General features: G+C 60.9%; 2 protein-coding genes and 1 non-coding gene across 3 annotated transcripts; all 3 read left to right on the top strand.

The window, feature by feature from the left end:
- Window positions 1–521: 521 nt before the first annotated feature.
- On the top strand, window positions 522–685 carry LOC123818957. Its single transcript, XR_006785733.1, has one exon. It is a non-coding gene; the product is annotated as a U1 spliceosomal RNA (small nuclear RNA).
- Window positions 686–4,554: 3,869 nt separating this feature from the next.
- PTPN18 (protein tyrosine phosphatase non-receptor type 18) lies at window positions 4,555–6,982 on the top strand. The gene is made up of 3 exons (XM_045839107.1): window positions 4,555–4,786; window positions 5,090–5,164; window positions 5,335–6,982. The coding sequence occupies exons 1-3, from the start codon at window positions 4,615–4,617 to the stop codon at window positions 5,400–5,402; spliced, it is 315 nt and encodes a 104-aa protein (XP_045695063.1). The 5' UTR covers window positions 4,555–4,614; the 3' UTR covers window positions 5,403–6,982.
- Window positions 6,983–13,374: 6,392 nt separating this feature from the next.
- LOC123818925 (cryptic protein-like) lies at window positions 13,375–17,322 on the top strand. Its single transcript, XM_045839264.1, has 6 exons — window positions 13,375–13,494; window positions 13,948–13,997; window positions 14,303–14,461; window positions 15,173–15,287; window positions 15,425–15,534; window positions 17,101–17,322. Exons 1-6 carry the CDS (start codon window positions 13,472–13,474, stop codon window positions 17,268–17,270), a joined length of 627 nt encoding a protein of 208 aa, XP_045695220.1. The 5' UTR covers window positions 13,375–13,471; the 3' UTR covers window positions 17,271–17,322.
- Window positions 17,323–24,947: the final 7,625 nt, after the last annotated feature.

The raw sequence follows: 24,947 nt of genomic DNA, 5'->3' as shown, positions 1-24,947 counted from the left end.
AGAGAGACCGCAGGAATAGACAGGCCCACCACTTCTGATCAAGCGGCTCCGCACTAACGTCAGCCTGCAAAAGGGCCTTTTCCTGAGCTTTCGGTCACGTGAGGAGCTGAGCCGGCGAGGACAAAAGCGGGAGGGGATTTTCTTTGGCCGGAAAGAAGGCGAGGCCACGCCGGAGCCCTGACCTCCAACCTCGCCGGGGCCCAAGAGCGCTGCGTGCTGCTGCGTGCCGGGCGCCACCTGCGCCTGGCCGCTGGGTTCGGAACGGAAGACTGGGCGCCGGACGTCAGAATGGGCGGGGCGCGCGGCGTATGCAGATGAGCGGGCGCGCAGAGGCTGCCGGTCCTACGGCGTCCGCGCCCCCCCGCGTCCCGGATCCAAACGCCCCGAGGCCGTTTTTGCGGTGGGCGAAGTTAGAGCTCGGGACGCTCGGGCGGGGAGGTGCGGCGGCGGCGCGCGAACAGTGGCCGTGCGTGTAAAGTGAGGCGAGCGTGAGGGTCCGGTGGAGGCGGGAAGCCCAACTCATACTTACCTGGCAGGGGAGATACCATGATCACGAAGGTGGTTTTCCCAGGGCGAGGCTTATCCATTGCACTCCGGATGTGCTGACCCCTGCGATTTCCCCAAATGTGGGAAACTCGACTGCATAATTTGTGGTAGTGGGGGACTGCGTTCGCGCTCTCCCCTGGCTTTCCGTGGTTGAAAGAGCAGAACGGCTTAGCTAGGCAGAGCGTGGGTGTAAACCTACTCGCGGCAGAGTTCTTGGGGCCTTGCGGCTAGCCTCGTTTTGGGGGGTGGGCTTGAAGAAATGTGCTTGTTCCTAGCTGCACTACCCGCCGTTAGTAGTGCAACACACCACTTCCCAAGTGTTTTCTGCCCTGTTTGCTGAGTGTTCTCTGCGCAGCGTGTTGAAAGTTCCGCACTACTGTCCACGGGCGCTGCCCCCACTATTTTGCTTCTTAAACTGCTGTGGTTTTTCTGGCTATCTGTGAGCGACAACGGGCGCGATTGGGAAACAGCCGCTTCCCAAGACCCCTGGAAACGCCAGCGGCGCCGCGCGGAAGGAAGAGAAGTATCGGTTGCTTCTCTACTTGTGCATGCGCCCGTTAGGAATTTCTCCTGGATCCCAAAGGGCACCGTCGGCAGCTGCGAAGCCAGGGCCCGTGGAGCCCAGCGCGGGAGCTCCTCGTGTGGGGTTCTCCGAGGCCCCTGGAAAGAATGAAGTACTCAGGTGCCTTTTTGAAGAGCGGAGGCCACAAGACAGTGAATAAAGGTGGTTTGCATCTTGCTTCTTTTTATTGAAAGATTTCATTTTTTTTTTAGAGAGAGAAAGAGGGGGAGAAACACCCACCAGTTGCTTTCGGATGCATTTTGGAATCTCCTGACTTGCACAAGTTTTAACGGCACGTTCTTCCCTGCGGTGAGGCTGCGGGAAGGTGGGCGAGGTCCCGGAAGGCCCTGAAGCAGCTCACCGGCCTCCCAGGACCGGGGCCTGAAGTCAGGGCCATCCGGCGAGGTCCTACCCCTTGCTCCCCCTGAATGGTGTGGTGCTGCCCCACGTACCAGCTGGGGCTCCTGCAGAGGCCTCTCCCTCCCCACCCCATCCCACCTCTGTCTTATGAGTCCTGTCCTCACCTCACCTGCCATCACTTCCCCATCAGCGTGTGTGCATTATGCAGAGCAGGGTCATGACCCCCACGTGCGAAGCCAGGGCCCTGGGCACGTGCTAGGCAAGTGGGCCCAGGAAGGGCCAAATCAACAAGGGTGTGGGGAGTCCCTCAAAGGGTCCCCGTGTCCGTGGCGAGTGGAAGTGTGCCTGCGAGCTGGCACGCAGAGGGGCCAGCTCTGGGGAGATGCGAGCAACCCTGGGGAGCACCCCCAGACGATGAGCTCCCCCACAGGCCCCGGGCTGCCCCCCACCCAACAGCTCCGGAGCAAGCCAGCACAGTGGGCCTGGGCTGCCCTGGGCAGTGTCAACACCAGGCCCGAGTGTCCCGAGCTGTCAGGCCCCCGCACACACGACAGGACGCATTCACCAGATGTATGCCAAGGTTTCACCGTACTGTAATTTGTCTGGGAAAGCCTTACAATCCTGAAACGAGACTTGAGTTTCAGAGACTACCAAATCAAACCACATACGGAGTAACTGTAGATTTCTCGGAGGGACATATCTCTTGTCTTATAAGGGACCAGAGAAAATCGAAAAGGCCCCACATCTTTGTAGAATATTTTGCTTCAAACTCTGAAACTCCACAAACAAGAATTTAGACTTATCAGCAAGACGGATGGGGGGAAAAACCCAACTCAGCCAGACAAACTGCACATCACCTCGGGACAGGAATACAGTCGGGATGATGCAGTCAGGGACCACGGCGGTGAATGTTAAGGGAGTAGTAAATTTATTTTTCTAAGATCTTGTACAAGTCTCTCTCAGTTGTTTTATGAAACATGTTATCTTTACAAAATGGTCTTTTACAATTCTCATTTAAGTTACTACTGGTATCATCCCTTATGCTTTTCACAATCCGTAATGTTTGACGCCTGACCATGGCTTACTCTCCTCGTAAGTCATTTTCATTGGTTCTCCATCTAGAGAAGTTAGTGCCACCACCCCCAACTCTGTCCATCAGTTTGTTTCAGCTCAAAGTGCTTTAGCCATTACCCTTTTACTTTTCTTCCAGAAAGCACGTGGTTACCAAGCAGAGGCCTGTTTCTCCAGGGGGCGCCACACACATTTCGTCTAAAGTGGGGTACAGTCTTTCCTTCACAGGGCAAGTCTCCCCAGGAGGTTAGCACGAGGCTCAGGAGAAAGAGCGAACACGGGTTCCTGTCAGAGGACCACGCATTGGAAACTATGGAGAGAAGCAGCACCAGTGTGTACCGGAAAGGGTGAGGCCACAATCAGACGGAGGAAAGTTCCTGACGCACGTGGTGGCTCACCAGTCCCCGCCTCTGAGAGTCCCTCAATCGGCCAAGTTTGAGCAATCTACCAACTAGTTCTCGCTTCAGTGTGCTCTGATCCCCTCTTCCTGAGATTTCTACACTCTCCAGAGTCTGTCTACAGCCCCTCGTCCAGCGTCCTGGCTTCTTGCACGAAAGGCATGCAACTTCCCCTTATTTTGCCGAAAAAGCGTCAGACCAGCCTGCAATGTGCATCCCCGGCAGAGACCGCAGAACTGCCGTAGCTGGCTCAGGCTGCCACAAACCACCACAGGAGTTTCCCTTAACGTCGGGGGCTGGAAGTCCGGGGGCTGGAAGTCCAAGGCCAAGGCGTTGGCTGGTCTGGGTTCTTCCGAGGCCTCTCAGACCGGGACCCACAGCACGGCCCTGGAGCCAAGCCCTGACTCGCTACGAGGTCTGCCTCTGTCCCGCTGCCTCTTCAGCTTACCCCACAGAAGCCACAGGGACGTGTCCCGCCCCCCGGGCCTGGCCAGTTTCCCCGAACCTTCACGCCCTTCCCTTCCAGTCCTGACCCAAGTGGTGCCGCGCTGTGCGTCGGCGCCCCTCCCTGCCAACTTCTGGCCACTCTTGCCACGCCCCGCTTACCAGGTGTGATCCTCCTGCCTCCTTTCCCAATTTCTCCTGCGTGGTCAGAGGTTAACCCTTTTCTCACACTTGAAACACCTGACCCCTTCTCGCCGCTCAGAATCACGGGCCCTTTTTCTGAGTTGGGCTCTGGGAACCCACGCACCAACGTGACTCCTTAACCCCAGAGATCCCATTGCCACTGCGGCTGTAACTTGCTTGGCGTTCTTGGACTGACACTGCCTCAACTGCCCGTCATTAACACAGCCCCCCATTCTGATACAGCCGGGTTCCCCTCCCACATGTCCCGCGAGAATAAAAAAGAAGAAAAAAGAAACTATGACACACCCTCGAAGTTGGAGGGCATCTGGCTTATATAGACAGAAGTCCCCACCCCTTGTCCCTGATTGGTCTATCCTTATGCAAATGAGGACTCCAAATCGTCACATTTTGATTGGTCCAGAAAGCACCAACCTGATCCATCAAAATAGAGCCACTCCAATTGGTCGGAAGTGCCACTCCGATTGGACAGGGAAAGCCTCACTTCTATTGGCTGAAATAGGATCCCAGGAGCTCCGGTATAAGGGCGGCTCACACAACCGGGAACAGTGTGAGCTTCTCCCCGAAGGTCAGTCTTGGGGAGGTCTCTGAGCAGAAGTGGTTGGTAGGCTCTGTTTTTTCCAAGTCTGAGCCGCCTGGACCCCCTCTTAAGAGCTCTCTGCTTTCTCCGGGTTAACACACAGCAGTGATAACACTCTACACCAACACTCTGGCCCCATCCCCTGCCAGCCTGACCCCCTTCCCTTGTCCCCCGAGGTAGTGAGTACACAGAAAGGAGAGACCCCTGCCCAGAGACGCCGCTCTCTCCCCCAGAGCAGTCCCCTTCTCCACCGCCCTACCCCAACTGTGTACCCCACCCCAACTGTGTGCCCCTGGCGGAAAGGAAGACCGGGGAAAGGAAACTGCGCCCGGTGCGGTCCCCACCAGGCCCTCCCTCCCCAGCGGTTTCACTTCCTCTCCTCCGCCCCTCGGGCAGGCGTGTCTCGTGTCTCGAGAAGGAGCAGGCCTTTCTCTGTGCTACGAGCCCTCGCCATGGCTGACACGTATGCGGTGGTGCAGAAGCGTAGGGTTCCTCCAAGCACCGGGACGGGGGCCGCGGCGCCCAGCCCGGAGGAGGGGGGACCAGTCTACAGCCAGGTGATGACGCGCCCCCGCCGGCCGCAAGCACCCGCGGAGGACGCGCAGGGGGCGCTGCTGGGCTGCGGTGAGTCGGGCGGCCGGGGGCTGGGGGGTGGGGCTGGGGAGGGTCAGCCCCATTTCTTTCTCCGGACCCTCTTGTTGGGCCTCCGCCCCCATGCCGGCCTGGCCCCCGCCTGGCTGCTGCCAGCGCGCAGGTCACGACCGGAAGTGTCCCAGTCCAAACCCTGGCAGGCCCCTGGCTGGGGACCTTTCTCCGGGAAGCTACCTGTTCTGGGCCCAGCTGTGGGACCGCCCCTCCTCTCCTCCCTCCCCCACACCCCCACTCCCTGCCGGAGCTGACGCGTGGGGGCTGGTTTCCTGTCTGCAGTTCCTGCTGACCCCGGCCCTACTGGTCCTGGCGCCTACGAGGACGTGGCCAACGGAGCTCAGACGGGTGGTCTGGGTAAGTCAGACGAAGCCCCGGTGGCTGGGACTGCGCAGCTCTGACCGAATTCCGGAGTGCGGTGGATGCGGCCGCAGGGGACCAGGGGAGCCTGAAGGCTTGGGGGGTGGCCTTACCCGAGTCGCCTACCTCTCAGCTGCTCCCTGAGACCACTGTGCTCCTCCTTCCAGGCTTCAACCTGCGCATCCGGAGGCCCAAAGGGCCGCGGGACCCTCCTGCGGAGTGGACCCAGGCGTGAGGGCTGCGCCCAGCCCGCCTGCTGCTCCACGTGGGTGCCTGGACCGCTGAAGGCCACTGTGCTCTCTGGACTGTGTGAAGTGTCAGGAGCGGGAACGCTGGGCCCAAATCAAAACAAAACTTCTCAGGGTGGGAAATGTGGGGACTTGGTCCCTGTGACTACAGACTTCGAGGCTTGAGGCCGGGGGAGGGAGCCAGAGGATGGCTGGCCGGGCTGGCCTGGGCAGGTGGAAGAAAACCAGGGAGGGGTCTGACCCCAAGGTGCCGCTCTGCTGCGAAGGGGAGGATGCAGTGATGGGCCCCCGGAGAACGTCCCCGTCACCACGGAAGGAAGACGAGCTGGCGTCAGTATCGGAGCCTCCCTCCCTCCCTCCCTCCCTCCCTCCCTCAGCTGACGCAGCAGAGAGACAGACCCCCTCCCCCCCACCGTTCCGACAGGCCCAAACCAGGCATGGCCAAGCCGTGTAGGCTGATATCAGACAGACAGGTGAAAAGATCCTCAGATGGACAGACAGACAGATGGATGCCTGACCTGCCTAGGCAGATAGCCATACCCGTAGCCAGCCAGCCCCGATGGATGGATCTCCAGCCAGAGAGAGAGACCAGCCAAATGTTAGCCCTCCCCTCCCCTCCCCCAGGTAGGTAGCCAGACAGGCATCGGCCAGATGGGTCCCTAGCAGGACAGACTCCCAGACAGACAGACACAAACATCTGCAGCTGAGCAGACATGCAGGCGTCCTCCTAGCCAACCAGACTCGCTGCGAGGTGGGCAGACTCTCAGCTAGCTCTGGGGACCCTCCACCAGACAGACACCCTGATCAGCCAGCCCACTCCCAGCTGGGCAGATGGGTGGACCTCCAGGCAGGTGGGCCCGTGTCTCCAGCCTCATGGAACCTGCATTTTGCAGAGAAGTTGACGTACCTCCCGAGGGAAAGACAGCCAGGTAGACCCCAGGCTGTCCGTGGGCCAGACGGGTGGACGGACCTCCAGGTGGGCTTTAGGGGCCAGGCAGAATCTCTCCGCTCCAGGCTGTCTCCCAGCTGGGCGTGCGGTGTGGGTCAGCGGGTCCTTTGGACGGACCCCCCTGCCAGTCAGAGGGACCTCCCGCCCCTCAGACAGGATCCCACCAGGGGGACGGACCGTGAATCGGACAGATGGGCGCCCAGTTTGCCTTCAGCAAAGACGGAAATGGACTTCAAGCCGACTGACCAGCTGCTTCCCAAGCTAGACAGGTAGACCTCAGACAGGTAGAGACCACAGCCCTTTGCGGACACCCCTGGAAAGCTGATGAATATTCTACTAAGATCCTCTCCTGAGACCTCCCTGGAAGTCCTCACCTTTGGGAAACAGAGTAAAGCCCTGAAGATCTCCATCAGGTCTCCTCAAGAAGCCAGCATGCTCCTGTTCTCTCCCTCCCCCACCTGCGGGCCCCTCCCCCTCCCCCCCTCAGGTGTGCGCCTTTGCCTGTCCCCCGCACACTGCAAGGGCCCTTCCGTTTCTACACCTTGTCCCCTGAGTCCGTGCCGCCCAGCGGGCGCCCTTCTACCTCCGTGACTTTCTGAGTAAACGTTTCATGGCAGAGCTCTTGGCTCTAGACTCTTTCTTCTTGGAACATGGGCCCCCAGAAGGCGTGCCCAGACCTGAGCTCTGGGGTGCGGCGCCGGTGACCCGACTTGAACGCAGGGTCTTGCAGGTGTGATGTGGTTTAAATGCATTGAGATCATCCTGGGTTTTGGATGGGCCTCAAGTCCAGTGACTTATGTCATCGTAAGAGAAAGGGGAGCCCTGGCTCGTGTGGCTCAGTGGATTGGGTGCCGGCCTGCAAACCAAAGATTCATAGGTTCAATTCCCAGTTGGGGCACGTGCCTGGGTTGTGGGCCAGGTCTGCCGTTGGGGGCGTGCGATAGGTGACCACACATTGACGTTTCTCTCGCTGCCTTTCCCCTCTACAAATAAATAAAATCTTTTTTATAAAAAGAGAGAGAGAAAGGAGAGGATGTGAAATCCTTGCTCTCCCGGATGACCTTCAGGCTAACAGCCACTGCCACAGGCACGCCCCCTGGCTGGAGAAACCCAGCCTGAGGCTGGGGCAGGAGGGGCAGTGCCGCCCGTGGCCGGGGGGAGAGGTGGGGGGATACGACGATGTAAGGACTCCAGAACTGGGCTCGTGTCAGCGGGGTCCGCCAGGAACAACGGGATTTGGAAATGTTGAGCTTTCCTGGGACCCCTTTCTGGGGCCTGGCTGCCCCCCCCACCTCACTGGTCCTCCCTCCCCTCGATGTATGAGACGGTCGTTCCTTCCTCTCCTCGAGGTCGGCCTTTTTCATCGATACACCGTTCCTTTTGCTACAAACTGACCTGTGGAATATTGACCTTGTTCTGAAGCATCAGGCACACGAGCCTGGAACCTGCAACAGCAGGCTGGAGACACAGAGACAGAGGGGAGGGCCGCTGGAGACGGGAGGCAGGGGCCGGGCTGAGGTACCCTCGGGCCAAGAGGAGCGGAAATGGCCAGTCAACTGTCCACGCTGGCCGAGAGCCAGGGACAGGCCCCCTGACCCCTCCTGCCCCGCCCCCCCCCCGCCCCCAGCCTCCAGGAGCCAATGCTGCCGACCCCGACCCCTCAGCGTAAGACCTCCGGCCCCCAGGACTGTTTTAAACCGTCCAGTTCATCGTCATTTGTTACGACAGCTCCAGGAAGCCCCATATCCCGGGGACGCCAGGAACACGGGCCTGGCCACTCTTCACCTGACTTTGCTTCTCCTCTCTGTGTGGTGTTTGTGTTGTTACCAGGGCCCGGGGGTCTCGGGAACTCCCGGAAGTCAGAGAGTTCACCAAAACCGGCGCTCAGGCAAGAGGTTTATTAAAAACTCCTGTGTGCACGCCCTGGCTTGTGTGGCTTCGTTGGGCGTCATCCTGCAAAGCAAAGGGGTCGCCAGTTTGACTCCCGGTCAGGGCACACGGCTGGGTTGTGGGTTCGGGCCCGTTTGGGGCGCGTGTGGGAGGCTTCTCTCCCGCATCAACGTGTGTCTCGCACGTCAGTGTTTCTCTCCCCCTTCTCCTCCCTGCTCTCTCAAATCAATACAGTCTTAAAATAACAACCACAAAAACCCCCACCAAACTTCAAGGGCAGGAGGGAGTCAGCCCTGATGGAAAGGAAGAGGGGGCTGCTCCCCAGACAAGGCCGGGACGGTTTGCAAGAAGTCCCAGGAGGTGGGAAGAGGACGTCTCAGTGCGCGGAGGCGGGGGCTCTCCGGCGCCTGCGCAGTGGCACCACACGCTGCTTCCCGCGTCGCGTGTCTCATCCGCCTGTTCAACACCCAAGGCTCCGTGTCTGGGCGTTGAACTGCAGCAGGGTCACCGAAAGCGCGGTCCGGTCTCGCACGTGTGTGAGCACAGGGCGCACAGCCGAGCAAACCCTGCAGACAGCCGGCCTGCAGCCCAGCTGCTGACTGCGCTGGGGAGCGGGGAACGCCCGGGACGGCGGATGGGCTCCTGGCGCGGGTCGTTATTTTTAATCCCCTTGAGCAGAGCTCTTTCGAGCAGAGGCGAAAACTTTGTTTCAGTTTCTTCCTTCTGTGCGGTTTTCACTCGCCCCAGGCAGACAGACCTCATCACCTTCAGAAATAGCGCGTGGACCGCAAACCGGCCGCGGGCGGCCGGGCCAGGCAGCGGGTGTCTGCTCTCAGAAGGGAGGAGGGCGAGCAATTTCCATTTAGCCTTTGATCGTCAGCGAGCTTCTCGGATGTGACTGCGCCCAGGAGGCCCTGCGGTCTGGGGCCGCTGAGAGCCTCCCTCCTTCTTCGAACTGGGCCTGGCCAGCCACCGGTCCTGTCTTATTTGTTTAAATTATCATGGAGAGTAGGGCTCCATTAAAAAAAAAATATTTAGGTCCTCCCCCATGGGTTTAGCAGAATTTTGAGCCAGCACTTATTTGTAGAATTTAATAATACATTATTATTTTAAAAGATTTTACATTTATTTTTAGAGAGAGGAAGGGAAGAAGAGAGGGAGAGAAACATCAGTGTGTAGTTGCTTCTCGTGGGCCCCCTACTGGGGACCTGGCTGGCAACTCCAGCATAAACCCAGACTGGGAATCGAACCAGTGACACTTTGGTTTGCAGGCCCACGCTGAATGCACTGAGCTATACCAGCCAGGACGTAAATTATTATTATTTTTTAATTTAATGTGTAGCATGCCCAAAAGCCTAAAGTGGAGCTTTTTATAACTGCAGAACCCACTCAAAATGGTCCTATCCCGTTCAGAGAGATGCAGCTGCTTCTCAGAGACAGGGAGCCGGAACCGCAAGCCATTCAGCCAGACAAAGCAGGTCCAGAGGAGAGAACTTTGACCTCCAGCTGCACCAGGAACCAAAGGCGCCTCTCCCCGCCCGCTTTGGTTCACAGATCGGCACTCAGTCCGCTGAGCCACACCAGCTAGGGCGGACTGCTGCGTTGTACACCTGAAACCAATATTGTACATCAACTATAAGTGAAAAATAAAAATTAGTCAGAAACAGAAGAACCTACCAACCTAACTTCTGAAAGGTGAAACTTCCAGGCGAGTTTCCCAGGAGGGAACTTTGGGGGTTCAGAGCGAGCCACCCCAAGGCATCCATCCCTCTGTGGCAAGCTTGAGCTAAAGGGAACTTCAGCTGCAAGCTCAGGAGAAACTTCCGCCCCCGCCCCCCATGCACAGTGACCTGGAGAACTTGAATTAGGGGCCTTGCCCACCCTACGCGATGCGGAGAGAGAACTCACCGCTTCTGGCCTGTGTAGCGGGCAGAACACACTCCTCTTCGCTGAACAGCTGCTCTTCTGACCCCGCAGCAGCACTTTGTGGCCCCCAAGGCGCACGGCCGGTCTCACGCCCAGCGCAGGCGGCCTCCTAGGCCTCCACCCCCCGTTCTGTCTCCGCGCCTCTCCTGAGGGTGGGCTCGCTGGCTCTGCCGGGCTCTCGGGCTTCCCACACACGCGTGTGTCTTGAATGTGGTTACTTTTCTCTTGCTAACCTCTCCCACGATTAGACCAGCCAGAGGCACTTGGAGGGGGGAGAGAAGTTTGTTCCTCCCCCCATATCACATGTCCCCAAGCCGTCCTCTTCTTCAATTTCACACTCAGTGGATTCTAAGTATGATAATCCATTCAGTCTTTTTTTTTAAAAAGTTATTTATTTATTTATTTTTAGAGAGAAGGGAAAGAAGGGAGAGAAACATCAACGTGTGGTTGCCTCCCGATCGCCCCCTACTGGGGGTACCTGGTCTGAAACACAGGGCTGTGCCCTGACTGGGAATCGAACTGGCGACCTTCTGGTTTGCAGGCCGGTGCTCAGCCGGCTGAGCCACAGCAGCCAGAGCCCATTTATTCTTTCATGCACGCGAGCAGCACTTCACTGCGCTCAAAGGTAGCAGCCAGGCTTGGAAGGAGCGCCCCACCCTCGGGGGCACACAGCCACGCAGAACGTGGGCGCAGAGCCACAGTTCTGGCTGTGCACCAGAGTCTCCTGGGCTGGTGAGGGAAAGGAAAAAACAAAACCCTGCCGTGGCTCTCAGCTCTGCCCGGGTTTCTGAGAGAAAGGCCCGCAGGGTGAGCGCCCTGAGCCGCGCAGGACCGACCTGCTTTACAGTGGCCCCCGGACAACCCCTTCGCACCTAACGTTTTCACCGGCCGCTGTTTGATGTGCTAAGGACCCAGAGGAGGGGCGGCGGTCTCCAGTCCTGGCACAGGGGGTCCCTGCTCCCACACGCCGCGGGGCGGCTCAGAATGAGCTGGGGGTCTGCCGGCCGCGCTGGCTCCAGGCTTATCTGTTCACAAGTGATAACGGCGGGGAGGGGCCCTCCTGGGAGCTGGGCATCTGCCTCCCGCCACTTGGCCTCCGGCTGCTCCCCAGCCCTGCCCCCCCCAGCCCCCGCGCCCCGCCAGCTGGGCCTCCCTGACCAGGCAGACCCCGGCTCTCCCGCAGTGACAGGCAAAGCTCTCTTTACGAGACCTTTAAGTCAACCAGAGCGCGTGACGGGCTGCTGAAAACGAGGCTGCGGCAGCAACTTCATCGCCCTGGCCGCCGCCAGCCCTTTCCCTCCCTCCGGGAGAGCTGACTTGAGATCTTCAGCAAACAGCCGAGGCGGGACATTCCAGGGCTGTTTCCGGCCTCCCGTTCCGCCGCTATTTCTGTGGTTCCCCTTGATGAGGGGCCTATTTTCAAAACCTCACTTGACATGGGAAATATCATGATGTCGCAGATTTGCTTTTTCTAAAAAAAAAAAAAGTACCGGAGTGGGGGGGGGGAATAAATGAGATTGGCAAAGGTTGACACTTCACTGCGGAGCCCAGGCAGGTTTATGGGATCCCTGAGTGAGCCTTTGTGTAAATCTGAAACCGTCCACAATGCACATTTAGTTAAAAATAACAGCAAGGGAAAGTTACATTTTAGATACTACTCTACATTTTTAAATGCTATTAGCAAGGTTTGGCTTCAGTGTCATCCTGTAAATGGAACAGCTTTTACACCTCTTGCTCAGGTAATACACTCCCTGCACTTATGCACGGGTTCATTTTGGTGGGCGAGCCATTTAGGTTGCAGAAACATTCCCAGTGACTTAAAGTCATAAAACCCACTCACTTTTACGCGCGACTGAATCGTGGGATTGACAGGTAGTGGCCCCTCGGTTTGAAGGAGTGTTGACCGTGACGCCAGTTACAGACGCTTCACGCAGGCGCCGGACGTCCCGCTCTGCCTGTGCTGCCCGTGGGTCCCTGCAGCTCAGGGCACCGGCGAAGGGGGCCTCCCTGCAGCCGGGCTCGCCGATGCGCCGCTGGCGGGTCTCACAGCCTGTCTAATGAACCTCGCATTTAAAGGTTTACACATTTACTCCGTGGACTGCGCACCAGCCTGCAGACTGAAAGGCTGCGGGTTCGATTCCCAGTCAAGCGCCTGCCTGGGCGGTGGGCCGATGTTTCTCTCTCCCTCTCTTTCTCCTTCCCTTCCTCGCTCTCTAAAAATAAATAAATAAAATCTTGAAAAAAAAATAAATCAGGAGCCAAGACAATATCATCCCTGGAGAAAGCACGCTGTTTTTAGAAAGCAGTTTTTCCATTAAAATCACAGGACCATTCGCACCCACATGGCAAGGGGTCCCCTTTGGTGCCAGTCTCCAGTCGCTATTTTGGCAACAAGACAAATTGAGACTCAAAGTCTCAGAAGAGGCTCCCGGACCACTGCCTTCTCGGGCTCCCAGCGGCTCATCCAGGATGGGGGCGGGGTGGGGCGGCGGTTCCCCGGGAGCAGTCAGCGCACGTCCTGTTTCGGAAAGACCTAACTAATCTCCAGGCCCTACTTGCCTCGCCTGTTACGTGGGGGCTGCTGAGGGTGCTCCCCCAGGACAGCGCTCTGTGAACTGAGCGAAGTGTGGACGCACCGGTCACTGTGCTGGGCACGGAGCGCAGGCTGCGGGGGCGGGAAGGCCGGCACCTCGGACAGCAGGGGTCGAAGCGTCCCCGGCGCTCCAGGCTTCTGGCTGGGACCCGCGTCTGCTGGGCAGGTCCCACACGGCGGTTCCCTTTACAGCCGGGTCCCCTCCCATCTCCCCGGATACGCACTTAGCAATGCAAAATGTCCATTTTCCATGAAAACTTGTTTGTTTGTGTTGGGGTTTTAATTCCCCCCCCCCTTGAGGGAAAGAGGTGTTGCCTTGGTTACCAGTGTTTTCCCTGAGGCCTGGCCACTCCTGCTGCTCTGGCTGCGTCTGCACTGTCCCCATGGCTGGGGACAGAGTCAGCCGAGGCTCCGCCCCTGCCCCCAGCTGAGTCTCCCTGAGGGGACAGTCACCACGGGCTGTTGCCCAAGGGCTTCCACAGCAGAGGTCAGAGATCTCTCTCAGGTCACTTCCCGCGGCCCAGGCGGAGGTAGGGCGTACCTGCGGCCTCTGCTCTTACCCTCCTGGTCTCCTCCAGCAGTGGCTCTGGGACCTTCCCGTACAAACGCTGTCAGACCCCACTTCCTTGTGGGCTGACCGGCCTTCACCGCATCCGAGGACAGGAGCAGACTCTGCTGCCCACGGAGTCAGGGAGGAGATGGCCCGGAGCGCCCCTGTCAGGTGAGCACAGGGGCCAGCGGGTCTCGGGGGGGGGTAGGGTGGTTGACAAGCCTCCACCATGAGGGGCAGGGTGGCTCCCTCTCGCTGAGGCACCGTGTGCCTTGTTGGTCTCCGAATCTTCTGAGCGACGACAACGTGATGCACACACACCCGCATTTTTGTGCGCATTGTCTCAGGGTTATCACACCCACGGCGTGCGGCCATTTTACCCGTGGATAACCCACGCCCTTATTTTCCCTCAAAACTCTGGGCGAAAAAGTGCGCATTATGCATGGCGAAACATGGTGCTCAGAGTCTACAAGTTACAAGATGACTGCATGGTACCATCCCTTAAACATTGAATATACCTTTGTATTACATGTGACTGTATCACAGTTTACATGCATGGAAAGTTCTGCTTCTGCTTTTTTTTTTAATATTTTAAACGTCAATGCTTTTCCTTCGACATTCCAGGCTTCTGTTTGCGATCAGTCTGGCGTTACAGACCATTCCTTTGGGAAACAGTAAGAAGCCTTTTATTTACAGTATTTTGATTTCTATTGTGTAGTTGTTTCTCAGTCACTATCAATCCCATATCCCCAATTAAAAAAATATTTTATTTATTTATTTTTAGAGAGAGGGGAAGGGAGGGAGAAAGAAACATCAGTGTGTGGTTGTCTCTCGCGCGCCCCCTGCTGGGGACCTGGCCCCAATCCAGGCCTGTGCGCCGACTGGGAATCCAGCCAAAACCCTTCGGTTCGCAGGCTGGTTGGTACTCAATCCACCGAGCCACACCAGCCGCGGCTCATTTTTCCAACGTTTTTAAAAGGCTGCCAGAGAGAGAATCATGAGGGCAGTAGAGAAGAAACCAACAACGCGACAGTTCAGAGGCTCCAGCAGAAAACACTCAACTGGACGTGGGACGGTTCCAGGGACGGGAACGGGAGCGCGCAGGACCTGCTCCCCCAGGCCAGGGCTCCCCCAGAGCGTGAGTCCCACACCGCCTTACGGCCTTGGCGGTCATCGCAGCCCCCGGAGTCCGGAGTCAGGGTCTGGAAAGCCCGGGATCTGTTAAGGCTAAGACGGGAAGCCCAACAGAGAGCATTCTATCATCTTCAAGTGATGACGCACTATCAAGTAAAAACACTCCCTAGCGGGGTGTTCTTTGGCTCTGAAGTTTTACTCTTTCACTGGCAAAGTGTTGCGTTTGCTCTTACGTGGGTATTTTTCCTCAGGCCCAGAGAGCTGATTGGAATGCATTGAAAACAAATATCCCAACCCAAGATAACAGCGGACTCTCTCGGGCTCCAGGGGGTCCCTCTGGAGGAGGGGGTCCCTCCGGTGGGGGGAAGGGTGGCGTCACTGCGTCCGTGGGTGGTCCTCTCCCGGAGGCCTGTCTTCAGTCACTGTCACTGTGTCACAGCCTGAATTTAACATGTGAAAGAGAGGAAGAAAGCAAGCCCTGCTTGCTGGGGGCAGGGTTTCGAGTCCCGCCCTCCGACTGGTTCCTGACCCGCCCTCACCCCGGGTAGCTTGTTTTTAATCCTTTAATGAACAAGCGGGGTTTACCTGAGCAAACACACTTAGCAGGGGGCTAATTTTATTGCCTCCCGGGCGATCTCGTCCTGCCCCCTTCCGGCGGATCTAACGCAGAGGGCTGCGCCCGCGCGCCAGGCTGACGCCCCGGCGACCCTCGTAGGTGCGCCCCCGCGGCCGCGCTGCTGCATGAACGGCGGCACCTGCGTGCTGGGCAGCTTCTGCGTGTGCTCCGCCCACTTCACCGGCCGCTACTGCGAGCACGACCAGAGGCACAGGTGCGCGCGGAGCGGGGCGGATGGCTGGACCAGGGTGGGAGCGCGCGCGCGGGGCGGGGGCGCGGCTGGGGGGACGGCGGGACTGGAGGGCGGGGCACGCGCGCCGGCGGCGCTAACGCGGGGTCTCGCCCTCTTAGCGAGTGCGGCGCCCTGGTGCACGGATCTTGGACCTTGCGCAGCTGCCGGCTGTGCAGGTGCGTCTTCGGGGCCCTGCACTGCCTCCCCCGCCAGACGCCCGGCCGCTGCGGTAAGGGGACCTGCGTCCTGGGCTCACAGTCCACCCATGCATGCGGTTTCTCCTTTACACACTTCGATCCTCCCAGATCTACGTGTGCCAGGCGACACAGAAATGAGCAAGCTGGGTTGAGTCATCATCCCTCAGGGAAGTCACATCTGTTGTGAGTCACATAGTGCATCATCATTTTTAAACTCACAGTGCAGTGTTATTATCTACCATGCTGGCCACCCTGTAGGTTACATCCCGCGGATTGTCTCTATAGCTGCAAGCTTGCACACGGACCACCTTCACCCGTTTCAACACCCCTCCCCTCGCACTCACCTCCCCGCCCCCCAGCAAGCTCTGGCAACCACGTATCTGTTTCTGTGTCTATGAGTTTGGTTCCTTCGTTTAAGATTCTACATATAAGTGACATCATGTGGCCTTTGTCTTTTTGTCTTTATCTGACTTATTCCATTTAGCATAATGTCCTCAAAGTCCATCCATGTTGTTAATAATGGCAAGGTTTCCCTTTTTCTGTAGCTGAATAATTTTATATATACATTTAACCACATTTTCTTATTCCATTCATCCATTGATGGACACTTGGCTGCTTACATATCTTGGCTATTTGTAAGTAATTCTGCAACGAACATAGGGATGCATATGTCTTTTTCTTTTTTTAAAGATTTTATGTTATAATAAAGAGATTTTATTTATTTATTTATAGAGAGAGGGGAAGAGAAGGAGAGAAACATCAATGTGTGGTGGCCTCTCACTCGCCCCCTACTGGGGACCTGGCCCACAACCCAGGCATGTGCCCTGACTGGGAATCGAACTGGTGACCCTCTGGTTTCCCGGGCTGGTGCTCAATCCACTGAGCCACACCAGCCAGGGCCAATTTTTTATTTCTGTCCTCACCTGAGGACATGCCCACCGATTTTGGAGAGAGGTAGAGAAACACCAATGAGAGAGAGAAACTCCCCAGCCACGGGCCCTGACCGGGAATCAAACCTGCGGCCTTCTGGTTTACAGAAAGACACTCCAACCAGCAGAGCCGCACTGGTGAGGGCTCACACTCAAGTTTTAAAAACACTTTCCTGGCACCAACCAGCCAACCAATCAGCCAGCACACCACCGTCTGTGGGGCTGTGGGCCGCTGGGGAGGCCGCCCACACAGGTCCTGGCCCCAGGGGCCACCGGCATGGTGGTGGGCCGCCCGGGAGAGGGCAGCCCCTCCGTCGAGCCCTCCTGGGGTGCTCTCCTGTGATGGGCGCCGTTCCCGTGGGTGGGCTTCTCCAGGAAGCCTCCGAGACCCCTCTCTGCTGCCTTAACGACAGCGAAGCCCTCAGCCCCACAAGCATTTCTGACCCAGCAAAACGGACAGACAAGCTCAAGGCCGGCACATCTTCCTGGAGCCGCGCCCGAGGCCGGGCAGCGGGCTCTCTCCCGTCCAGCCCGCCGGCCAGAGCCCCGGCCGCGGGCAACGCTGACAGGGGCCTTTGTCCGAGCGGCTGCCGACGCCTGTCACCCCCTTGGAGCGGGTCTGCCAGAGAGGGAGGGTCTCACCTGCTCGCTCTGGGGTTTACTTTTCAGACCCGAGAGACCTGCTCAGCTCACACTCGCCGAGGCGCAGCGCCCGGGGCCCGCTGGTGTTGCTCAGCCTGCTGCTGCCCTGCCTCCTCCTGCTGCGCGGGGGCCGTGAAGGGGAGCCCGCCGCCCCGGGCGCCCGTGGGGGCCCAGCGCCGCGCCCCCGGAGCTGCTGAGCGGGCGCGTCCTGTGTGTCCTCTTCAGTCCCCTATGTTCTGAATAACATATTTGTTCCGTCCCAATTTGTGTGGACTGAGGCGTTGCGCCCATGTTTTTGTCAATAAACATGTTCAGCAGAAACAAAGCCTGCTTCCCTGAGCTGTACATCAGGGCACGTGACTTGGCCGCACGTGAGCAAACAGTGAAGGCCCGGCCGCTTCCACCCCACGCATCCGTGCTGTGGTGGGGCAGACTGGGTGGGCGCCCCCAGCACCCCGTCTCCCAGCACCCCCTCTCCCAGCACCCCGTCTTCCAGCACCCCGTCTCCCAGCACCCCGTCTTCCAGCACCCCCTCTCCCAGCACCCCGTCTTCCAGCCCCCCAGCCCCCATGTGCAGATGCTCCAGAGACCTGCGAACCGCCCGCGTGTGCCGGCAGCCCCCCCGCACCGACCGCCTTCATTGAGGCTCATGACTCTGCTAGATGAACCAGTAAGCGCACCTGGAACACCCTGGCTGTACAAGTCTGGGTAACCGTGTCCCTGGTGTGCTAGGGGTTTAACCGAAGGGACTTCATTGGTTAAACTTCCTTCCAAACCTGTGCCCCCTGCGCTGACGAATCAGGGCTGTCGGCCGCGAGGAGCCCGGGATGACCCGCAGAACCGGGGGCGCCTTCGCCGGAAACCACTCGGGCTGCGCAGGCGCCCTGGAGGGCTGCGCACCCACCTGCTGACCTTCTCACGAACCGCTCTCGTGACACGCTCGCTCGTTACAACCCGAAACCTTCCGCAGCCCGGGGGCGAGGGTTTGCCGCCGGGCTCCAACCACGAGGGGCGCAGGCCTGATTCCTAACCGCGCACGCGCGGCAGCGTCCCGCCTCCGCCCACCGCGAGGAGGCTGACCTGGGGGTCTGTGCACCGCGTTCCCGAGTGAAAACGAGTCCGACCCTTGGTGCAGGGGCGGCGCCGCTGAGGCAAGGGGCGCCCTCCAAGACGCTGGCACCTTCAACGCAGATTGAAATAAGCGCTGAAGAAACAGGAAGGCAGGTCTGGTCTGGTGCAGGGCTGACGTGGAAACCAAGGACTCAAATTTCGAGACAGCTACTTCCAGGCAGTAATCGACATTTTTGACAGCCCAGTTGTCTTTAAATGGTCCCGAGTGCACGCTGAGCAGCGCCATGCGCTCGGCGTCATTGCCACAGAAACGGACCACCCGTGGACTTGGTGCGCGCGCCCTAAGACCTCGGCGGACGTGTCTACGCGCTGCGGCACGTTCGCTAAATGCCTGTCTCCTCCCTGTGTCCCGACGTGACCTGTGCGGGGGGACCTCGCGGGCGGGAGGCACGTGGTTGTAGTTTCAGCCGCTGCACCCAGGAACCGGAGCCCCGAGGGCCGCCCACCTCCGCCGAGAGGCTGCAGGTGTGGGCAAAAGGAAGCTCGAGACGCACTGGTTGTTCATGCGAAGAGCCGCGCTACAAACCGCTCACTTACGTTTCCAGTAGAAAATTAGGAACCAGGCGTATGCGTCCTCCCAACAGAGCAATTCCTTGATTATAAGAAAACCCCCCAAGTAACCGCGTTATCTTTCTCTGCCTGTCTGTCTGTCTGTCTGCGCTGTCCGTCCGCGCACCTATACAACAGACCGGGAAAACCGCCCTCCCGACTCCGAGAGCAACAGCACAGGGTCGCACCCCCAAACCGTGAAGGGATCTGCCGCTCTCTGCTGGGGGGCGTGAAGAATTTGGGACAAAAGGCACTTTCCTTGTTAGCGGCCCCCCAGGTGCCCAGAGAGGTCCCCGAGAACTAGAAACCTCTCAGGGGACAGAGGAGGACCCCTTCACCCAAACGCGTCACTGCTCTTCTCTGGGGGGAGCGCATGGAGGGAGGCGCCTCACCGGCCTGGGCCTCCTCGGGGGCCCTGCCTTTGCTCAGGCTGACGGGGGGCCAGGGCCCCGCCTTTGAAGGAAGCCGTGGCGGGCTCTCTGCCTTCGGCACTGTTGACCTGGCGCCCTCACTGTGGGCACCGACCACTCAGGGACACTGAGCAGGAATGGGGAAAGCCACGGGGTTCGGCGCCCTGGTCGTCCAGATGCCCCAGCCCGTTCAGAATCTGAGGTCACTCCAGAGCCGGAGCAGACGTCCTGCGACCCCACCCCTCCCCCACGCAGCGCTGTCCCCCTTCCGGCCTGGGAGCAGTGGACTGGGCCGGCCGGTGTGTGTGTGGGAGGGACGGCATGCAGGAGCCACCTCTGCACGACGCTCAGCCTCTGCTGCCTGCAGAAGCCAGTCTGCACACAGGCCTCCACGCCACACAGCCGGCGCTGCCCGCGGCCTGCGTTCATCTTGGGGTCGTGAACGTTCTAGGAGCGCCTCTCATTTCGGGTGGACCGCTGCTGGGGAAGGGATGCGCAGCCACTGGCTGTAGCCTCGGTGCTGGACCAGCAAGTGCGGGGCTAGCTACGCCTCCGCCGCCAGGGCCAGTGCACGGGGCAGTGGGCTCTGGGGGCGGGGGGGGGGGGTGGCGGGGTGAACAAGGTGATGTGTGTGGGGGGGGGCGGGGGACTCAGAACTCTGGAAAGGGCGGCCAGGGCCCCTCACTCGCAACTACTGCAGGGAGACGGCGGGTCTCTGGGAGCACTCTGTCCGGGTGACGTTGGCCATCCACGGATGCTACCCCACAGGTCCTAGGGCCTGCCACCTCCTTTCCAGGGGAGGCCCTGGCCCCCGAGGCTGCCGGCTCTTCTAGAAGACTCCCCAGGGACAGGCACTCGGCTCCAGGTGGCCGGCCGTCCTCTCCATGTCCTTGTCCCCCTCAGCCCAGGGAGGAGGGAGACCTTCCTGCAGGGAGGAGCCTGAGCCCAGGGGGCGGGGCACTGCAGAGTCAGACACAGGAGCAGGGAGCTTGTGGGATCACTTTTACCTGGTCAGGCCTCGGGGGGACGGGAGGGCTCAGACACGGCCCGGAGACGGACACACTCCAGGAGCATGCGGGGCGCACGGGGAAGGGCGGAGGGCGCCAGGGGTCCCTCATGGCACCCTGAGCGGGGGCGGCAGCAGCAGCGGGGGCAGCAGCAGCGGGAGGGCCTGTGACAGCAGCCGGGCCCTCTGGACCCCGGACCCCGGGACGGCGCCCGTGGAGGAGGGGCCGTTGGAGGACGCGGGTTTGCGTGGAGACCGCGCGGGCGGCGGGGTCTCCCTCTGCCGCTCGAGGACCCAGCCGGAGAAGTGGGCGAGCCTGGTGAAGACGCTGGGGCTCACGGGCGTGCGGCAGGGCAGGCTCCAGCTGGACAGCCCCATCAGGAACCAGGTGCCGTTCAGCTCGCAGCTCAGGGGCCCCCCCGAGTCTCCCTGGGCGGAGAGAGGGGTATCTCGTGGGCACCAGGGCGGAGAGGGACGCAGAGAGGGACGAGACCGCCTGCGTCCTCCGCCAGTGCGGGGTCAGGCGGCCTCGTGCCGAGGTGGGGTCCTGGCGATGTGGGAAGTCCAGACACCGGGCCCCGCGGCAGGCCTCCTGGGGCCAGAAACCAAGGGAGGGCCCCGGAGCCGGCCGGGTGCACGGAGTTTCGGAGGGGACCCCCCCGGGCACCCCTGCGGGCCGGCAGTCACAGACCTGCCCCCACGGGGCCTGGCGCTGGCATCTCAAAGGCAGACACGTGGGGACAGAGGCCCGCGGACTCCTGTTCCGGAAGCGTGCCCGCGTGCCCTGCGTGTGCAGGACGCAGCGGGGTGATGGGCGGCAGACGCGGGCGCCCCCCGCAAGTCTGGGCCCGAGGGGGTGGGGAGCGGCGGAGGGGCCGGCGGCTCTGCTGGCCCTCGGGGAGTTCTGGGAGCCCCGCCTGTGTGTGTGTGTGGGGGGGGGGCAGGCCTGGCTCTGCAAGATGCAGGCTGGGACGGCGGCACGGCGCCCTGGCGTGGGGGAGGCCGAGGGGTGCGTGTGTGTGGGTGCGTGTGTGTGGGAAGGGAACACCGAGTGGCACTCAGCGGAGGAGCGACGTGACCTGACATGGATCCTAAAAGGGAGGGAGGATGCCCCTGGCCGGGCGGCCCAGTGGACTGGAGCGCCGTCCCCACAGAATGCAAGGTTGTGGGTTCCGTCCCCGGCCAGGGCGCATTCCAGCCGCCACCCGTCGATGTTTCTCTCCCTCCCCTCCCCTCTCTCTAAAACCGGTAAGCACGGCCTCCTGGGGTGGGGAGAAAACACAATAAAATAATACAATGAAAGGATGGCTGGAGGCTTCTGGGGCTGGGAGATGTGGCCGCAGCAGAAAGGGCGACAGGGGCCAGGGACGGGGAGGCACGGGGGGAGGGGGGAGGGGGGAGGTTGGACAGCAGCGCCGGAGTCAGAGGCGCGGAGGCCTCACAGGGCGGGCTGCGGCCAGGAAGAGAGGTGCGGGCTCGGGAGACGGCAGGGCGTGCAGCCCCGGGCCCTGCTGGGACAGCGGGCAGGGGTTTGGGGAGAAGAGCGGGGGCGGGAGCATGACGGTGTGTTTCTGAGCTGCTGGGAGACGACCAGGGAGGGAGAGAAAGAGCGAGGAAGAAGGTGCAGGAGGGATCCCAGACTGTGGGGGGAAGTGGGTGGGGCCACCGCTCCGAAGGAGAGCCTGCCTGCCCCAGTTTGATGGCCGACTCACCACCCCACCCCATCCCACCGGGGCCAGCTACTTCCCCTCTGGGCCTCGGCTTCTCCGGCCAAAACCAGCAGGACCACACAGAGTGCGAGGAGACCTCCATTACGCAGGGACCCCGAACGCACTCATCGGCCAGTCCGCAGGAAAGACGGACAACCCCACAGAAACGCTGGCAAAGGACCTGAAGGCGCACGCTACAAAAAAACGGCAATGCACGTACGGAGAAGGGCCCATCTTCCTTCTTCCCCGGAGGAATGCAGATGAAGAGTCAGGTGCAGTGTTTAAGGTGGACCCTGAGGGCCCCGTGAAGGAGGAGCGCTGCGGCCTTAACCCCGCCCCCCACCGCGTGGGCGTCCAATCGGTGCCTGCCGCCCGGCTCCAGAGCGCCACGCCCGGGTTGCGCCCCGCCGAAGTGTGCAGCGAAGTTCACGCACGGGACGGGCGGTCCCGGCAATGCGGTCTGTGAGGGTCTGCAGGGGACACTGCCCAAAGGCCACCGGCACCAGCACGGATACACACGGCGGCTGTGTGTGCGCCCAGTAGGGTGCTCTTCAGCAATACGAGGAACAACGGAAAGCACGTGCCAGGTGGACAGAGGCCATCAGCAGGACACGGACTGAAAGAGGCCCGAGGAGAGGGCGTCCGTGGGGTCCCATGCAGGGAGGCCCTGGCACCCACTCACGGGGCGTGAGAAACCAGGCCAGGCCGTTGGAGGGCGTGGAAGAGGGGCCCTTTGGGGCTGGTTCCATGAGGGTCTCAGTTTCTCGCCTGCACCAGATGGTGCACCTGTAAAAGGTGCCCTCCCCGCGGGACACTACACTTCCACAAAGCTTTTTAAAAAGTATGGGGGCTTCAGCCCTGGGGCTCTGACCCTTGTGACAGGTGGGTGGGCCGAGGAAGAGTCCAGAGAAGACAGAGCGAGGGGACAGGTGCAGCCGGAGAGGAGAGGCAGCCCCGCCCCCGCCCCAGACACGGAGCCGAGTCACTCACGCGGCAGATGGACTTGTTGTTGGACATGGTCCCAGCGCACAGCACGCCCTCGTTGATGGTGTACTGTGGGCCGTCGGGGTCAGACGCCTGGAAGAACACCTTGCAGATGTGTCTGTCCAGGAGGCTGACCCGCCCCTCCTGCAGCTGGGAGGGGCGAGGCAGGAAGTCTGTGGGGGGTGGGGGAGGGTCAGGCGTGGGGCGGAGGCCCCGAGAGAAGCCGGCTCCCTCCCTACCCTGTCGGCGGAAGAAGAGGCGGCCAGTTCTGGCCCAGAGGATGGGGGGAGCCTCTCAGAGGCCGTGCAAAGACCAAGGGACAGACGTTGGAGGCAGGCGAGAGGGCCACAGTGAGCAGGGCACTGGGGGAAGGACCGGGAGGGGGGCGGGAGTGCCCACAGGGGCGACTTCCCCGAGGGACCGAGCAGGTGGGGCCGTCTCCCCGCACGCGGAGACCGCTCAGGTTTCGGGGACAGTTCACGCGGCTGCTCGTGGGGCGCAGAGGGTGGAAGCCGGGCACCCTGGCCGGGCCAGGGTGCAGCGGGGGCGCGGCTCCCGGGTGCCAGGTGCCAGGTGCGGCTGGGTGGTACGGCCAGGAGCAGGTGGCCGGCATCTGGGAGCATCTGCTGTGCAGCCGGCCTCCGTGCGGGTTCCCACGGGTCTGGCCCCGTCTCCTTGGTGGCAGCACAAGGTTCCGAGGCTGGGAGCCGTGGACGGCTCTTGCACGTCATCATCGACATCGTCATGGTCAAGGTCGAGGGTGGTCCAGGCCCCGCAAGGGCAGTCAGGGGGGTGGGGGTGGAGGAGGGCAGCTGCAGGCCGAGTCTCTCCTGGCAGCTGCTCACGGCTCCAGCCTTCACTTCCCTTCCTGCCCCGGCTCCCGCCCTCTGACCCACCCTGAGTCTACCAGTGTTTCTTTTCTTCTTTTTCAAATCCTCACCGGTGGACATTTTTTACACTGCTTTTAGAGGCAGAGGAAGGGAGACAGAGAAAACTCGACGGCTGCCTCCCGTTTGTGGCCCAGCTGGGGTCGGAACTCCAGCCCTCCGGTCGCGGGCCCAGGCTCCAGCGGGCTGAGCCCCCCGGGCCAGAGCTGCCGGCGGTTCAGCGGAGCCCGTCCCAGGGGGCACCTTTGGACGTGTCGGGGCCGATGTCCCGGCCGTCGGTGTGACGGGCACCCGGTGGACAGGAGCGGGATGCGGGCACTGGGCTGCCCAGCCCAGGAAGCCCCGCCCCAAACGCCCCATCAGGGCCCTGCAGATCATGATGGTTACACTCTGCTTTTTCCCTCAGTGTTACATTTTCATAAGCGAAACCCTGGCATAAAAAAAAAATCTCTGCCCAGCACGCCCCCTCTCTCCACCTGAAAACACACGAGCTTGCTTGGCCAGCTGGCGCAACAGGCAGCTTTCCCTCGAGTCGGGGTCAGGAGGAGTGAGGGTCCCCGAGGTGACTGTGCTTTAGCCAAAAACGCCCCACTTCAGCCCTCGGGCCAGAGGGCAGCCCCAACCCCCGCCCCCGTCCCCATGGGGGACTCTGAAGGGGCCTGACCCAGGAGGACCTGGGGCTCCGGCGGAGTCCTGGCTGGTTTGGAATGAAACAGCCCACGGAGAGTCAAAGGCTCTGGAGGGACACCCAGGCTGTCTGGACCTCTGACTACAGGGAACTCGACACTTTAGAAGGTCGCCCTGCAGGGCCGGACGGGCCCCGCGCGGGTCAGCGCGCCCACCCCCAGCCTCACGCCCCCTCCGCCCACGGGCGGCCCCGCTCACCGTTCTCGGTGAGCATGCCCCAGCCGGTGACCCAGCAGGGGGCGTAAACGGGCAGCACGGTGTCGGGCCCCGGGAGGCAGATGGGCAGCACGTGGGGCGTGAAGTCCACGGGCCGCCGCAGCTGCAGCAGTGCTACGTCGCTGTCCATGAAGTGGGCCTTGTTGAAGGCCTTGTGGATGACGAGCCGGTTCACGGCCGCCCGCAGGCCGTGCGGGGCGGCTCCGTGCAGCTTGTGGTACCCCAGCAGGACCAGGTAGTCACGGGCGTCGCGGGACCTGTGGGGGGCAGCCGCGCTGTCACCGGCTCTCTGACC

Source organism: Phyllostomus hastatus, unplaced genomic scaffold (assembly GCF_019186645.2).
Source record: "Phyllostomus hastatus isolate PE091 unplaced genomic scaffold, TTU_PhHast_1.1 phas_contig_29, whole genome shotgun sequence".
In the NCBI taxonomy this organism is placed as follows: domain Eukaryota; kingdom Metazoa; phylum Chordata; class Mammalia; order Chiroptera; family Phyllostomidae; genus Phyllostomus; species Phyllostomus hastatus.
Note: the sequence above shows the minus strand (reverse complement) of the source record. Positions and strands in the feature narration are given on the sequence as shown.

Coding starts and splice junctions, on each gene's coding strand:
- PTPN18 (XM_045839107.1), top strand. CDS start 4,615: ATGGCTGACACGTATGCGGTGGTGCAGAAGCGTAGGGTTCCTCCAAGC. Junction 4,787..5,089: donor GGGGGCGCTGCTGGGCTGCG/GTGAGTCGGGCG, acceptor TCCTGTCTGCAG/TTCCTGCTGACCCCGGCCCT. Junction 5,165..5,334: donor AGCTCAGACGGGTGGTCTGG/GTAAGTCAGACG, acceptor TCCTCCTTCCAG/GCTTCAACCTGCGCATCCGG.
- LOC123818925 (XM_045839264.1), top strand. CDS start 13,472: ATGGCCCGGAGCGCCCCTGTCAG. Junction 13,495..13,947: donor GCCCGGAGCGCCCCTGTCAG/GTGAGCACAGGG, acceptor TCGACATTCCAG/GCTTCTGTTTGCGATCAGTC. Junction 14,462..15,172: donor GGCCAGGGCTCCCCCAGAGC/GTGAGTCCCACA, acceptor CGACCCTCGTAG/GTGCGCCCCCGCGGCCGCGC.